This window comes from Engraulis encrasicolus, chromosome 16 (genome assembly GCF_034702125.1).
Source record: "Engraulis encrasicolus isolate BLACKSEA-1 chromosome 16, IST_EnEncr_1.0, whole genome shotgun sequence".
Taxonomy (NCBI): Eukaryota; Metazoa; Chordata; class Actinopteri; order Clupeiformes; family Engraulidae; genus Engraulis; species Engraulis encrasicolus.
The window spans coordinates 30,065,042-30,081,090 of record NC_085872.1 but is presented as its reverse complement, the minus strand read 5'-3'; the positions used below and the strand labels follow the sequence as shown (position 1 = coordinate 30,081,090).

Genomic DNA, 16,049 nt, shown 5'->3' with positions numbered 1-16,049 from the left:
ACAGACACAGTCACACAGACACAGTCACACAGACACAGTCACGCAGACAGTCACGCAGACACAGTCACACAGACACAGTCACGCAGACAGTCACGCAGACAGTCACGCAGACAGTCACGCAGACAGTCACGCAGACAGTCACGCAGACAGTCACGCAGACAGTCACGCAGACAGTCACGCAGACAGTCACACAGTCACACAGTCACACTTTTTTTTGTTTTTTAGGAAAAAGACAGTTATGTCAGAGTATGCCCCCATCCTTGGCAGCAACGTTGGTCCTTCCCTCGGCAATGATGGCAAGGATTTATGTAAGTAATCATTTCTTTCTTTTAACCTTTACCTTCTTTTACCGCCTGTTCCATGATTGGTGTGTTATAACCCTGAATATTGTGTTTTTATTACTTTGGTTGTTGCTATTACACTGTTATTATTGCAATGTGGCCATGGACTATATGTCTGCTCTACATGAAGGACCTCTCAAGACAAGGAGACCTCTCTGAACCCCCACCCCCATTTTGGGCGCATTCCTTTACCATTCCACTCCATCACAGACCACTAAGTAGGGCCTGGAACTGCCCCCATGGGAAAGGACCTCCCTACACCCTGTCTGTCCTCTGTTAGGGTTTGTTTTGGCGCTTCACCTCAATAACACTGTTAAAGGTACACTGTTCAGGAAATGGCCAAAAAAAGGTACTGCAGCTATGCTGCTCATTGAAAACTGGGTTGCCAATTGCCAAATTTGATCTTTTCATGGAAGTTTACTAAGTAATAAACTAATATTTTCTAGTATGGCCCAAGTACAGTCATTTTTGTTGCTAAAAATGGCTATTTCTGGAAATTCCAAAGATCCCCGTTTTCACGTATGAAAAGTGCAATTTTTCCAGTCATAATGAATACTTAGAATTTGATGGTGGTGGTAAGTATTCATGAAAAAAGGTAATATTAGTGAATGGGTAGCAGAGTGCACACAGTGTACCTTTTAAACTTCTCTTGAGTAGCTTGTCCGATCTATTGGTTGGGTGATATCATGCCTTGGGTCTACTCAGACTAATGTTGTTATCTTCATGGTCTACAAACTGACCAGCATCTGGAGGTAGAATGATGATGGAAGTGATGTGTATTCTCTTGTTTTACTTTCTTTTTAGCAAGATGAAGTACAATGTGGTTAATTATTACTCTAGAGACATACCTGTATAGCAAGAAGTTTTCACTTGTATTATACAAGTAAAAACTTTTTGACTGTTTCTAGAGTATTTTACTCTAGAGATATACATTATATCTACTATAGAGTAATAATTAACCACTATCGTACGTCAACTTTGAGGCTTACCTATACATATTTGACCCATTTGATAAGATCACTGGTGCTGCTTCTTATCACCTTTTTATAATCCAGTTACAGCTATTCTGCTCGTTGTCTAGCTCCACAGCAATGTTCTCCTGAAAGTTCCTGTCTCCAGAATGTCCCATATAAGACTTACTTACTTACTTACTGAAACTTACTTACTTACTTACTTACTTACTTACTTACTTAATTACTTACTTAATCCTCTTCGTCCCCTGTGGGATACAAGGTCCCTACCAACTGTCTGCACTTTTGCCTATCCATAGCTTGGTGCTGCACTTCTCAAGAGTAAGGTGGTTTTTGGCAATTTCAGGTGTTATTGTGCGATGCCTTGGTTTTTTTTGTTTTTGGTCTTCCAGGTTTTCTCTCTCCATGTGAAGTCCACTTTTAGTGACTTAGTAGTGACATAGTATCTCCTCTTATCTCTACCCCTTATCATCATCAGACTGTACTTCATGCGAAAGCTAAGACAATTTAAAGTGGATAGGGATATGATGCGGGTTTTTACCATTCTTTTCTTGAGAGAATTTTATGTTTCTGTTCTGTGGCCTGGTACTTCTCCCTGTCTGTTGTTAATAAAAATAAGCTGCATAAGATAATCAACATGGCCAGCAAGATTGCTTGCCAGCCACTAAATAGCATGGCCATGACTGTTGAAGCAAGGGTGGTAAAGAAGGCTAATACTATATGGGAGGATCTCTCACACCCCTTACAGCAAGCATATGAGTTGTTGCCCTCAGGTAGGAGGTTTAGGATGCCTTCATTTAAGACAAACAGAGCCCGCCAATCATTTATACCTACTAGTATATCCATGCTAAATAAGACAACTGTAACTTAGACTGAATAGCACATTGCACTTTGGTACTGAGTACTGCACTTTACTGTGTTTATGTTGGGTTTTTTGTCACCCTTTGTTCTTGTCCTATAGAGGGAGGGGAGGGGGGGGGTTGTGTTTTTCTATTGTGTTCTTGTTTATTGTAATGTCTTTGTAATTGTATCAGATGCACTGAAAATGGCACAGAACAATTTTCCGAAAGGACAAATAAATAATCTATCTATCTATATATCTAACTCCCTATCTCATCTCATCTCATCTCTTTTCCCCATGTCTCCCATGCTGCAGCATCGGTGGCGTCGAGCTGTGACACGCTGGGCGAGCGCTTCGAGAACTCCCTGCGCGTGGCGTTCACGTGGTGGGGCTCGCTGTGCGCCCGGCGGCCGCTGCCGGTGGTGCTGCTGACCCTGGTGGTGGTGGCGGCCTGCTCGGCTGGCCTCTACAACATGCAGATCACCACCGACCCCGTGGAGCTCTGGTCCTCGCCCGCCAGCCAGGCGCGCCGCGACAAGGACTACTTCGACACCCACTTCGGGCCCTTTTTCCGCACCGAGCAGCTCATCATCACCACCACCCTGGCGCCCGACGAGCCCTTCTCGCCCACCTCGGGGCCTGACGTGCCCTTCGGGGCCCCGCTACGCAAGGATGTCTTGCACCAGGTCTGTGTCTGTGTCTGTGTCTGTGTCTGTGTCTGTGTCTGTGTCTGTGTCTGTGTCTGTGTCTGTGTCTGTGTCTGTGTCTGTGTCTGTGTCTGTGTCTGTTGTGAATTTGTGTTTTTCATGGAGACTTAAAAGGAAGTGAAACTAGACATACGGTGTACCTTAAGCTCTTTTCAGACCTGCAAAGGGAGAAGTGATGGTTTATAAATAGCAATCAGTGGTCATCTGATAAGTATTTTACAGTTGTGTTTGTTCCCGTTGCAGCGCTTACAGTTACACTGCCTTTCACTAAAAGTATATCAAGCCTATCACCTGCTTCCAAAGTGTATCGTTTTTCCGTCAATGTATGGATGCAATGAGAGTGATGTCGTTGGCACAGAAATGGTAGTAGCAATACCAAAATGTGTAAGACGACACTTGATCCGTTGCTAGGCAATGTTTATTTTGAATATTCTCTTTGTAATTCTCAACCTGTTAGACATGCATTTGCATTTGATCAGCCGGGGGAAGCTGAGACTGTTCATCATAGGGCTGATAGTATTCAGGCTCCATGCCTGATTTCAGGCTTGACGGGAGTTTGCAAAAATAAAAACATTGATAATAATTAGCCATTAGGTTATTCTCATCTCAGAAAGTGTTACAGGTTCAGGGTTTTCTTCTACTATCAGGCTTGAATAATGGTCATACACAGGCTATTAAATGTTTGAATAATGTGTCAAAATAGGCCTACGTTACGTCACTATGCAGTATCTTGTCGTCGTCGTCATTAGAGTAGGGGAAAAAGTTCAGGCTCAGGATTTTTTTTCACTATCACCCCTGTCATCATCATTCACTGGGGTCACACTCCCTTGTAGTTCATCCTCATCCTCATCCTCATCCGTCATCCTCACTCACATTGTCTCAATATCTGAAGATGTTCTTTCATACAGATCGGGTGTATGACATGAGTTGACTTGTAAGCAACTTTTGAGCTTTTCACTCAAAGAAGAAATACAGCTGTTAACTTTGTCCCCTATAATGGCGAGTTTTGACGACTCCCCTTCTGTATCCTTAATGACAAGTTTTGACGACCCCCTCTGTTTCCCTATTACCCTATGAACAGCTTCAGGATTTCCCCCAAAGTTTGTCAAAGTAGTGACCAACAGTATTAATTTAATACCAAAAAATACAGATAGGTACCAATAATTTTTTTTTTTTTGTCTATGTTTCAGGCATAATGGTAGAGTGTAACATTCACATGTTATCATATGAGCAGTTTCACTTGTCAGTGGGGGAAAGACTTAATAATTACATTCCTCCCATTCCTGTTATCATACTGTTACCGTCCTGCTACGAATGAGTTATACTCCTGTTATTGATAATTATCAGCCCAACCATTATTTACTGAACCTTTTTTCTGAATCTTCTTTATCTATCTATCTATCTATCTATCTATCTATCTATCTATCTATCTATCTCTCTCTCTCTCTCTCTCTCTCTCTCTCTCTCTCTCTCTCTCTCTCTCTTTCTCTTTCTCTTTCTCTTTTTCTCTTTCTCTTTCTTTCTTTCTCTTTTTCTTTTTCTCTTTCTCTTTCTTTCTTTCTCTTTCTCTTTCTCTTTCTCTCTCTCTTTCTCTCTCTCTCTCTCTCTCTCTCTTTTTCTTTTTCTCTCTCTCTCTCTCTTTTTCTCTCTCTCTCTTTCTCTTTCTCTTTCTCTTTCTCTTTCTCTTTCTCTCTCTCTTTCTCTTTCTCTCTCTCTCTCTCTCTCTCTCTCTCTCTCTCTCTCTCTCACACTTCCCACCTATCGTGCCTCCCCCTCTCAGGTCCTAGACTTGCAAACAGACCTTGAGAACATTGAGGCGACCTTTGAGGGCGAGAAGGTCACGCTCAAGGACATCTGCCTGTCCCCGCTCGCTCCCTACAACAGCAACTGCACCATCCTCAGTGTCCTCAACTACTTCCAGAACAGCCACGAAGTGCTGGAGCACCAGTTCGCGGATGAGTTCTATGTGTACGCGGACTACCATACCCATTTCCTCTACTGCGTCAGGTGAGTGAGTCCAGGGCCAGGGATCAGTTCCTCTCTTCCTAACCCACTGCTTTTCTCTCTCTCTCTCTGTCTATCTCTATCTCTATCTCTATCTCTATCTCTATCTCTATCTCTATCTCTATCTCTCTCTCTCTCTCTCTCTCTCTCTCTCTCTCTCTCTCTCTCTCTCTCTCTCTCTCTCTCTCTCCACTGTTTGAACCCATCCATGATTACTGTATCACTGAAATCATTTTGCCTTCCATCTGCGGCGGTGTGCCTAGATGGACCAGGTACACATGTGCTGCAAGCCGCAGAGGAAGGCCTATCTCAGCGGAACCCAAATAGCAGAATTGAGAACCACTGAATTCAAGGATTTGTTTAGGTCAAGCATCTCTGCAGTGACTGCCTGTGTCTCTGTGGTTTTGCAACCTTGCTTGTGGATGTTGTGCGACTCTTGTGAGTTCCTTCTGGTCTTCTCTGTCCTGCAGCTCCCCGACCTCCCTGAATGACATCAGCAAGCCCCATGACCCCTGCTTGGGTACCTACGGTGGCCCAGTGTTCCCATGGCTGATTTTGGGAGGCTATGATGGTGAGTAGTAGGCTACTTTGGAATAGTCGAACACTGGAACAGTGGAACTCACTGCCATACTATACGCGTACACCAGAAATTACCATAGTCAGATTATTTGTCTTTGGAGGTCTCGTGAACTCTGCAACCAAATTCGGCGGGGGGTGAAGCGCAATGGCCGACCAAAGCGAATTTCTGAAGTTAAAAGTTAGTTAATATTATGTAATGAGCTATGACGCGGGAAAACCAATTGGAATGTTCATATCTCTGAATGATCCAGGCGGAAAAGCCAGAGCCATGCTGCGATTAGCTAAATCAAACATGTCAATATCACGTCCAGAGCAAATACCGAGAATTGATGGTGAAACTTCTTCAATGACCTCAGCTACTCGGTTGATTTTTTTCTCGTTTCTGGTGTAGACATGTGCAGTTATTGTGTCACATCCCACACCTTGGCTAACACTCTAGAATTGTTGTATCCTTCCTTTTGTCTTTATCGCTCCATTCTGGAAGACAAACACTAAATAGGAAGCTATCAATTCTTTTAAAATCCAATCTTTGGGCTTTAGGCCAGATGTTGTATTGAAAAAAAAGTCTGTGGTCAATTTTCATCATGCAGCTGAGGTCTTGCTCCCCCCTCCCCCTCTTCCTCCAACGCTGTTTGCCATGTAAACGTATGCACTCTGCTTGGGCATGCTTTTTTCTTAACCGTTGCCTTTTCCTTTTTCCAACCACAGCCACCAACTATAACAACGCCACAGCACTAGTCATCACGTTTCCTGTGAACAACTACCACAATGACTCAAAGAGGCTGGGCAAAGCACTGGCCTGGGAGACAGAGTGAGTACTCACAATCACACCAAACTGCAACATGGAAACGCTTGCAGACCCTAGACTTTGCCTCTCCTGTGTGACTTACTACATCGGGTCATGTGTATTGGGGATTGTGTTGTTGATTTACAGAGTATTGTGCATTGGCATTTGACTGTTGAGAGTTGACCCAAATTGACTTTATATTGATATTTGCACGCAAGCTAAGGTGTAAAGGTGCATTCCAGGGAGTCATGCATTGAACGCATTTTGAATCTATGTTTGGAGAATTTGCTATAGTGACAGAGGAAGTTGGAAGGGGCTATGGAAAAAGTAGCTGGGAGTCACCCAAGAATGGATCCACAGGGAAGTCACTTCAGTAGCAGCAGAACATTTTATCTCCGGCAAGGAGGTTATGTTTTCATGTTTTTCATGTTATGTCAGCAGGATAACTCAAAACGTTATGAATAGATTTTGTTGAAAATGACAAAAGGAACAAGTGATTTAATTTTGGTGGTGATCTGGATCCAGGACTTTTTTTTGGAAGTTATATTATATAGTCATAGGATTCCACAGTGTCCACATGCATCAGAGACCCCATGGCTTTGGCGGAGGTTTGCACTCTCTGAGTGCTTCTAGTTGCCAAGTTGAAATATTCCTGACCCTGACATGTGTTTGACGTTACCCGTTTCGTGTCTGAAGGGTCTGTGAGAGGAAGGTCCTGAAAGAAGTCTGCTTTTCATTGCTTGGGGGCAGCTATTTCAGGAAAAGGATTATGCTCTCTCAATTTCTCAATGGCTAAACTATGGCTGTAAAATGCTGCATAGTTTGATTTGAATTCCTGGTTATAAATCAAATTTTGTTAAATGACAGACTGTCGCTATGGAAATGCTGACAATGGACAGAATGAACGGGATGGTGAGACAAAGTCTTGTTTTCCGCTGTTTGATTGCAAAGTATAAAGGCAAGAAGGAGCTGTTATCCTCCCCTTTTTCCAGATGTACCCCTTTGTGAATGTGTATGAATGTATAGTGAATTTGAAAGCACTTTGAGTCAACAGTTCAGTTGTGATATGGTGCTATATGAATACATTCTGATTGATGGATTATTTTTTCGTTAGTTATTTACATAGTTATTAAATATGCCCCATGATCTTTTGTGTTATATTTTGAATCATGGTCATTATGCTCAGTGTTTGTTGCCATGACCTCTATCGCCATGTGAAAGGGTCCAGGTCTATAAACCTATTTCAGCGTGTGCTGAGAGTATGCAGGGATGGCCGTGTGTCATTACTAGCTGTAATATACTGTAAATGGCTGTGTCCTAGTCAGCAAGTTGCATTTTGGCCTGAGGTGAGGTGGTGACCGGTTCCCTTTTTCCACCTCCTCCACCATCGCCAGGTTCATCCGGTTCATCCAGAACTACTCCAACCCCAACCTCACCATCGCCTACAACTCCGAGCGCAGCATAGAGGACGAGATCAACCGCGAGAGCGCCAGTGACATCACCACCATAGCCATCAGCTACGCCATCATGTTCCTCTACATCTCCTTGGCCCTCGGACACATACAGAGCTGCGGTCGTCTGCTGGTAAGCTTTCTTCACCTTTTCCTCTCTCTCGCTCTCTCTCTCGCTCTCTCGCTCTCTCTCTCGCTCTCTTTCTTTCTTTCTTTCTTTCTTTCTTTCTTTCTTTCTTTCTTTTTCTTTCTTTCTTTCTTTCTCTCTTTCTTTCTTTCTTTCTTTCTTTCTTTCTTTCTTTCTTTCTTTCTTTCTCTCTCTCTCTCTCTCTCTCTCTCTCTCGCTCTCTCGCTCTCTCGCTCTCTCGCTCTCTCGCGCTCTCGCGCTCTCTCGCTCTCTCGCGCTCTCTCTCTCGCTCTCTCTCGCTCTCTCGCGCTCTCTCGCTCTCTCTCGCGCTCTCTCGCGCTCTCTCGCGCTCTCTCGCTCTCTCTCTCGCTCTCTCGCTCTCTCGCTCTCTCTCAGGTTCTTGGTTACTCTACTTGCTTGGTTTCTCTCTCTATGTTTGTTTGTCCCCTTTTCGTTCGTTCTTTCTCTCTTCTTCCTCTTTGTTGACATTTTCAGAAGTCCCTGAAACCAAAACAACCAAACCACGTGCTAGGGAGGTGCGCCCTAGCACTTACCTGGTCATGTTAAAATGCCACAATGCCACAGCCTAGTTTCGTATGGTTTCGTACTTCCTCATTTCATTGTGAGACTGAGCCCTCCTCTGCATGGCACAGGGCTCCTCTCTCATTGTGTCTACGCCTCGTTGCCTCGCTGCGTTTCTGGAGGTAGCCCAATGGTTAGGGTGTTTGTTTTTTTACTCTGGGGGTGATACTGTAGGTTCACATCCCACCTGACCTCTCCCTGCACCTACATCCATGGCTGAAATGCCCTTGAATTAGGCACCTAACCTCATATTGCTCTAGGGCAGGGATATTCAATTAAATGTCAACGAGGGCCAGTTTTTTCCAAATTCCTCCCACTAAAAGGGCCGAACTACGTATGTATCATGGTTTTGCTTTTCTTAGATGTAATTTCCTGCATTTTAACATTCCGTGTCCCGTTTCAGCTCGATACGGAACCCATACTTTTATCTCTAAAGTCTCTTTTCCATTGGGTTCCGCGTTCCGGTGCGGGCTTTATAAATATTCATGAAACTTGACGGGGGGGTCGATGGTGCTGTCTCGCACGCATTTCCATACAACGGGGACTAGAACTGGGCCGTATGATCAGCTGCTGCAACTAGCCGCGACAACACCGTGTTTTCACGCCATTGTGAATCTAAGCCCTAATCTAAACAATAGGACCTATATAGGACTAAATATAACCAGCGATCTCCTTCTCTTAGACCCAAAGACATGTGTTTGGGCTTGTTCGAAAGCTGCGAATCTTAGCTTTTCACAGGTTTTTACGGAACGTTTTTATGTTCTTTCAATCCAAAGTTATATAACTTTAAGCGGCCGCTGTTTCAAGTGAAAAAATAGCGCTTCCCAACCATTTTTTTTTTTACCTCGTCATTTTGTTTTCGAACAGACAGCGATCTCCTTAACCTAGACCTACAGACATGTATTAGGGCTTGTTCGAAAGCTGAGATTCTTAGCTTTTTACAGGTTTTTACGGCACGTGTTTATGTTCTTTAAATCCAAAGTTATTTAACTTTAAGCGGTCGCCACTTCAAGTAAACAATGGCGTTGTTCTCCAGCCGGATAGAGAGGAAATCTTTGTTCCCTCGAATAAACCAGTTGTCTTTTTCATTCGAAATTTTCATTTTTACATTTAATTTGATAACAGCAAATTCGCCATCCCTCTGCAGGTTCGTAGGCTATATGAAGATATGTGCAATGAAAAGGGCTACTTTAGTGTGCCCTATTTTGCATGGTGGTAAAAAAACGACTTCTCACAAGGAGGAGGCATGGAGCTTTGGAAATAGCGTGATTTTAAAATAATAGCCTAATAAGCTAATAATATAACTCCTTGGCCAAGGACTGGACTTAGGCTACTTTAAAGAACATGATAATTGCTTGAGCAAATTTTCTCTGTCTACTGTAAAAACTGCCGACAGAAAAGTTGATTTTTAAAGTGCGTGGGTGGGGATAGGTGTTTTCACATGCCGGTAAATCCTAACACAGGCAACATTTAGCCTAGTGGAACTCAGCTCCGCACGCCTCGAACCACGTCTTTCGCGATTCTATAATCGCCCCTGTTTGAGCCCTGTTTGAGCTGATGATGGGTGGAGTAAATGCAAAAAGAAAACGAAACCACGCCCCAGCAGCGCGCAGCCCCGTTCTAACAGGGCTAGTCGAAAAGTGACTTAAGTTTTTCCGTATTTCAAGGGGCTTGTGGGGGGCCAGAACCTTGCCGTCCAAGGGCCGCATCTGGCCCCAGGGCTGCCATTTGAATAGCCCTGCTCTAGGGACTGTAACCAAAACCCTAAAAGATAATGACTCTAATGTCTCTTTTTTTCCCACTGCCAGTTTTTCTGGTTGGCCTACAGCTCGACACAGCGCAACTCAGTCGCCACTTTTTGCTTTATGGTTGAGCTGTGTCGTGCCTGTTCGAAAACCAAAAAGTGACGGGCGAGTCGCGCTGTGTTGAGCTGTAGGTCTACCAGAAAAAGGGCAGTGGAAAAGAGGCATAAGTGACTTTGCATGGAAGTGTCAGCTACGTGTAGTGTAGTGTAGTGTAATGTAATGTAATGTAATGTAATGTTTCTGCAGGTGGACTCCAAGATCTCTCTGGGCATTGCCGGCATCATGATCGTGTTGAGCTCGGTCGCCTGCTCACTGGGCATCTTCAGCTACGCTGGCGTGCCGCTCACCCTCATCGTTATTGAGGTCATCCCCTTCCTCGTTCTCGCGGTCGGCGTTGACAACATCTTCATCATCGTGCAGACTTATCAGGTAACCCACATGCCCACATGCTACCGCACCTGTTACCGCACCTGCTACCTGTGCCTCCATGCTGATATACAGTAGATAGTGTGTCGAGTGCATTGGTTATGTACTGCATGTAGGGCAGCCGTGGCCTGGTGGTTAAGGAGATGGGCTTTAGATCAGAGGTTTGCAGGTTCGAATCCCACCCTTCCACTCATTATCTCACTTCATGGCTGAGGTGCCCTTGAGCAATCCCACACTGCTCCAGGGACTGTAACCAATACCCTGTTAATAACTGTAAGTTGCTTTGGATAAAAAAGTGTAATGTATTGTAAAGCAATGTATGTAGCAGAGGTGGTTGGTTTCTCACCCCAGTGTCTCTCCCGCTTCCGTTTTGCCAGCGAGACATCCGGTACCAAAATGAGGAGGTGGACCAGCAGATTGGCCGGATACTGGGAGAAGTGGCCCCCAGCATGCTTCTCTCTTCCTTCTCAGAGACCGTGGCGTTCTTCTTGGGTATGCAAAAATCTATTACCTTCTCTCCTTCAAATGGACACTGTATGCAATGCACGCAGCTTACCACTGTGAACGGCTCGCAGAACCAAGTTACAACAATAGCTTTAAGCAATACTGATCTTTGGCTTGCAAAAATCCCAGGTGGCATTTTTGGCATCTGAATGCTGAAAGCGGATTTGGATTTTTTTGTTTGTTTTTTTTTTGTGCTATTTTTACATTTAAGTAGGTAAAACAAGCGCAGCAACACACTGGTTTTATGTAGTACTTCTGTATGCACAGGAGTAGCATAACCCCTCTTTGTCCTGCGAAAGTAACCCTCACTGTTTGGGTTGTTCATCTGCAGCAGCAGTTAGATAGGCCCATTCAAATGAGTTCTGACAGCTTATGTAAGCAAAGCAATACAGTGTGACTGTGGCTCTGTCTCTGGCTGTCACATGATGGCCCGTGATGGGGCATTTTTGCTCGTGCGCTAGCCTTTAGTCAACTCCTGTGTTTACTTTTACTGATTGTGGCTGGGGGGGGGGTGGGGAAGGAAAGCGGCGTCTATCCCTTTCGTCAACGTCCGGAATTCTTAATTGATTTGTTTTCTTTTGTTGGATCATGTTCTTTCATGCTCCCGCCTCCACTGTGTGTGTTTTGCTCCCCTTCACAGATTAGTATAATATGAATGGGCATATTGTGGTACGCACAATACGTACCACTGGTGCTTTGCACCTACCATTCAGCTTTTCCTGTTGAAGTGTATTTCGGGTGATCAATGGCCAAAATAAACCAAAGAGACTGCTTACATCGGTCAATTACATCGCACACACACACACACACACACACACACACACACACACACACACACACACACACACACACACACACACACACACACACACACACACACACACACACACACACACACACACACACACACACACACACACACACACACACACACACACACACGCACTACTTTTTGCTTCCTTATAAGAAGGAACAGTTCAACTTGATGAAGTGATAAGTGACATTCCAGTCAGATTCCTCTTCTGTTGTGGTTCTTCTAACTCCCCGACATCCATTTCTACCTCTACCCTTCTGTGTCCGTAGGCGCCCTGTCCAACATGCCGGCGGTGCGCACCTTCTCCCTGTTTGCTGGCCTGGCCATCCTCATCGACTTCATGCTGCAGATCAGCTGCTTCATCAGCCTGTTGGCCCTGGATGTCAAGAGGCAGGAGGTGAGGGGGGGGGGCATTTGGAGTGGGATGGGTCGTACAATGTAATCCATGTAATGTCTATCAGTATTGGGTTTGCTACTCCTGATCGTGATCAGCCACGATCAATGATCCAATGAAATCCGTAAACAAACGTCAGCCTCAATATTGCAGCGTTCAGAGGCCTATACTTAAGAAACTGGCTCGGGAGTAAACCAGGTTAAGTTAAGAGGTAAATCATCTTGTAGAAGACCCTGCAGTCCTCAAAAATAAGGACTCAAGGCTCTTCTATTAGATGATGTTTGTTTATGGATTTCAACATGTGGCGGTCATGGGTGAGCGGTTAGGGTGTCAGACTTGCATCCCAGAGGTTGCCGGTTCGACTCCCGACCCGCCAGGTTGGTGGGGGGAGTAATCAACCAGTGCTCTCCCCCATCCTCCTCCATGACTGAGGTACCCTGAGCATGGTACCGTCCCACCGCACTGCTCCCCATGGGGCGCCACTGAGGGCTGCCCCCTTGCACGGGTGAGGCATAAATGCAATTTCGTTGTGTGCAGTGTGCAGTGTTCACTTGTGTGCTGTGGAGGGCTGTGTCACAATGACAATGGGAGTTGGAGTTTCCCAATGGGCTTTCACTTTCAACATGTCATTGATTATGGCTGGTTTCAGTGTTGGATCTTTTCACCTTTTTTTCAAAAGTTATTTATATCTCGGCAAAGCTGCAGCTACAGTGAATAATCCATCACGTTGTGAGCCCTTTTGAGCCTGGGTTGTTTGCCATGTTTATATCGGGTCCTCTCTTCTGTACCACAGAGCAATCGTCTGGACATCTTGTGTTGCGTGAAGTTGTCAGACCAGCAGGGGGATCCGAGCGACGGCTTGCTCTTCCGCTTCTTCAAGAAGGTGTACGCTCCGTTCGTACTCAAGGAATGGGTGCGGCCCCTTGTGGTGAGTCAAGCGCTCATGTGACGCACGCACACGCACAGGCACACATACTGTACATTCATTCATTTATCTATACACATACAGACGATAGCGAGTGTTGTGTAGGACTCTGTAAAGGACATTGGAGAAGGACACATGCATGTATGCACACGTCCCTCTGGCGTTCTCTCTCATGCGCATACACACACACACACGCGCGCACGCGCTCACACATGGATGCATATACGCACACATACACACACATACTCAGGCACTGTCTAACCCGTGTGTGATGATGGTTTGTATGTGTCCCTCAGGTGGCGTTGTTTGTGGGCATTCTATCCTTCAGCATAGCGTCCGTCAACAAAGTGGAAGTGGGCCTAGATCAGACCCTCTCCATGCCTGACGTGAGTCTCTTCATTATCTTGTGTTTTGTAGGGACTGGGTGTTTGAATTGACCTTTACATTTACAGAACAACCCACCATGGTGTTTTTTTTTGTCCCTATGATGAGTTTCCAAAAGGGAAGGTGGATTATTTAATTTTGGGATGTGACCTGTTTTGGTGTGGTGTATATGGTGTATAAATAAACCATACTGGAGTCTTGTTCCTCTGTTGATGGCTTTCTAATTCTGTGTGTGTGTGCCTGTGTGTGCCTGCGTGCCTGTGCTCCTTGGAGTAGGATTCCTTTGTGCTGGACTACTTCGGCAACCTGACGAAGTACCTGCACACTGGCGCACCTGTGTACTTTGTGGTAGAAGAGGGCTACGACTACCGAACTAGCGAGGGGCAAAACCAAGTGTGCGGCGGCGTGGGCTGCAACAACGACTCTCTGGTGCAGCAGCTCTACATCGCTTCCCTCATGAGCAACTAGTGAGTCCCCATGTTGCAATCCACACAATCCTCTCTCCTCCCGCCTTTGCCCAAGCTTTGTGCTAGTGTGGATTGGCGCTCATAGCCTATTTTTCCGAATGACTTGATTTCAGTCTTTAATGGGTATGAAAAATCTGCACGTTACTTTTGTGTTTTGGTCCGTTTTTTAAGGCTTGAAAACAATGTGGCCCTTTCATGCATGCGAGGACGATGACGTGATTTGTTTAAAAACTACTTATGTAGGTGAAATAGAACTGTCCAAAGTGCACAATGTTTTTCAGTTGTCAACTCTTTCTCTTTGCTTTCGGTCCATGCAAGCCACCACACGTGCATAGTGCTTTATCAAGAGCGGACAAACGATTCTGGGATAATAGGGAGTCTGGGATAAAAATATCGCACATATATTATATAGTATACACATATATTACGTTGCCAGGATTTGTGTGTAATTCCTTCCTTTGTTTACTGATTCTACTGCATTCATTGGATAACACACACACACACCCCCAATGTCCTCGGTCTGCTCAGGATATCTGATTTCAGACAGAAAAGGAAGCCAATGGTAATGTCTTCCTCACCTGCTTTTTAAAATGGCTTTGGCCTTTATTAAATTATTTAGTCATGCTTGTCAGATGACAACTGCAGTTCCTCCCCACATGGACTAAAAATAGGAGGGTGAAGAGGGTGGTTCTTCTTTCTTATCGTGGCCTTTTAAAAGATTTAATGTGTTTACTTTTTTGAGTGATTGCTTTCGTTACGGCACATGAATGAATCTTAACATGTAAGACTTCTTCCTCAGTTGAAGGGTTGTGAAAGTCTATTTTGTGTTCTGTATGTTAAAGGTGCACTGTGTTATATTTAGTTGTTTATTTCCAGAATTCATGCTGCCCATTCACTAATGTTACCTTTTTCATGAATGCTTACCATGACCATCTAATTCTAAGTATTTATTATGACTGATTATGAAATATGTTATGAAAATTGCACTTTTCATACATGAAAATGGGTATCTTCTCCATGGTCCACCATTTTGAATTTCCGGAAAAAGACATTTTTAGCCGCAAAAATGACTGTACTTTGGCCATACTAGTAGATATCAGTTTATTAGTTTGTAAATATTCATGAAAAGATCATATTTGGCGATAAGCAGCACAGATTTAATGAGCATCGTAGTTGTAGTACAGTGCACATTTAAGTGTGTATGTTTTTTTTAGTTTGTGTCTGAATAACTACGGTGGTGTTTACCCCTGTCCCTTGCAGCACTAAGATTGCCTACACGCCGTCCTCCTGGCTCGATGACTACTTTGACTGGGTGAAGCCACAGTCCAGCTGCTGCAGATATTACAACACATCAGGGGCCTTCTGCAACGCCTCAGGTAAACATTAGCCACTGGATACACACACACACACACACACACACACACACACACACACACACACACACACACACACACACACACACACACACACACACCTCTAAGTAAAGCTGGGGGATGAGAATGCTGTAGGGAGGGGTATAGAATACATATTTTGTTGTTTTGTAAAAAGTATTTCAATGCTTGTCTTGCCCGTTTGTGGTTATGGTTTCCTGGCTTCATGGCCACACATTCTGACAATATCGTCATGTATTTTTTAACTAAATACAAAAATTCAAACCCAACGATGCAGACCATTCACATTGTGATTTTTTTAAAAAGTTCTGCTTCGGTGGCTTTATAACAATGCTTGGTGGATTTATTTGAGGGAAAAGTGACAATAGTTTTCTCCCAGCAATCCCTGGCTTTGGCATAGTCCGCACTAGTGACAAGCAAATTGGGTCAGTGTCACAGCACAGATTGTAGGCTGCACAGCAGTTCGGTGCCACTGAACATGTGACACTTCCCTCCTCACATGACTGGCGGCCTCTCACCCTTAAAACATACAGATTCCATACAGGAACT

The 16,049-nt window shown here is 44.6% G+C and overlaps 1 protein-coding gene across 1 annotated transcript in view; it reads left to right on the top strand.

The window, feature by feature from the left end:
* Positions 1 to 16,049, top strand: part of npc1 (Niemann-Pick disease, type C1) — a 34,015-nt gene that overhangs the window by 7,214 nt on the left and 10,752 nt on the right. The window contains exons 7-19 of the mRNA XM_063219345.1: positions 226 to 308; positions 2,469 to 2,839; positions 4,641 to 4,867; positions 5,335 to 5,435; positions 6,152 to 6,254; positions 7,625 to 7,814; positions 10,442 to 10,624; positions 10,999 to 11,113; positions 12,209 to 12,336; positions 13,127 to 13,261; positions 13,555 to 13,644; positions 13,919 to 14,109; positions 15,370 to 15,485. Coding sequence (XP_063075415.1) covers positions 226 to 308; positions 2,469 to 2,839; positions 4,641 to 4,867; positions 5,335 to 5,435; positions 6,152 to 6,254; positions 7,625 to 7,814; positions 10,442 to 10,624; positions 10,999 to 11,113; positions 12,209 to 12,336; positions 13,127 to 13,261; positions 13,555 to 13,644; positions 13,919 to 14,109; positions 15,370 to 15,485 — 2,033 coding nt within the window. The remainder of the gene's footprint in view (positions 1 to 225; positions 309 to 2,468; positions 2,840 to 4,640; positions 4,868 to 5,334; positions 5,436 to 6,151; positions 6,255 to 7,624; positions 7,815 to 10,441; positions 10,625 to 10,998; positions 11,114 to 12,208; positions 12,337 to 13,126; positions 13,262 to 13,554; positions 13,645 to 13,918; positions 14,110 to 15,369; positions 15,486 to 16,049) is intronic.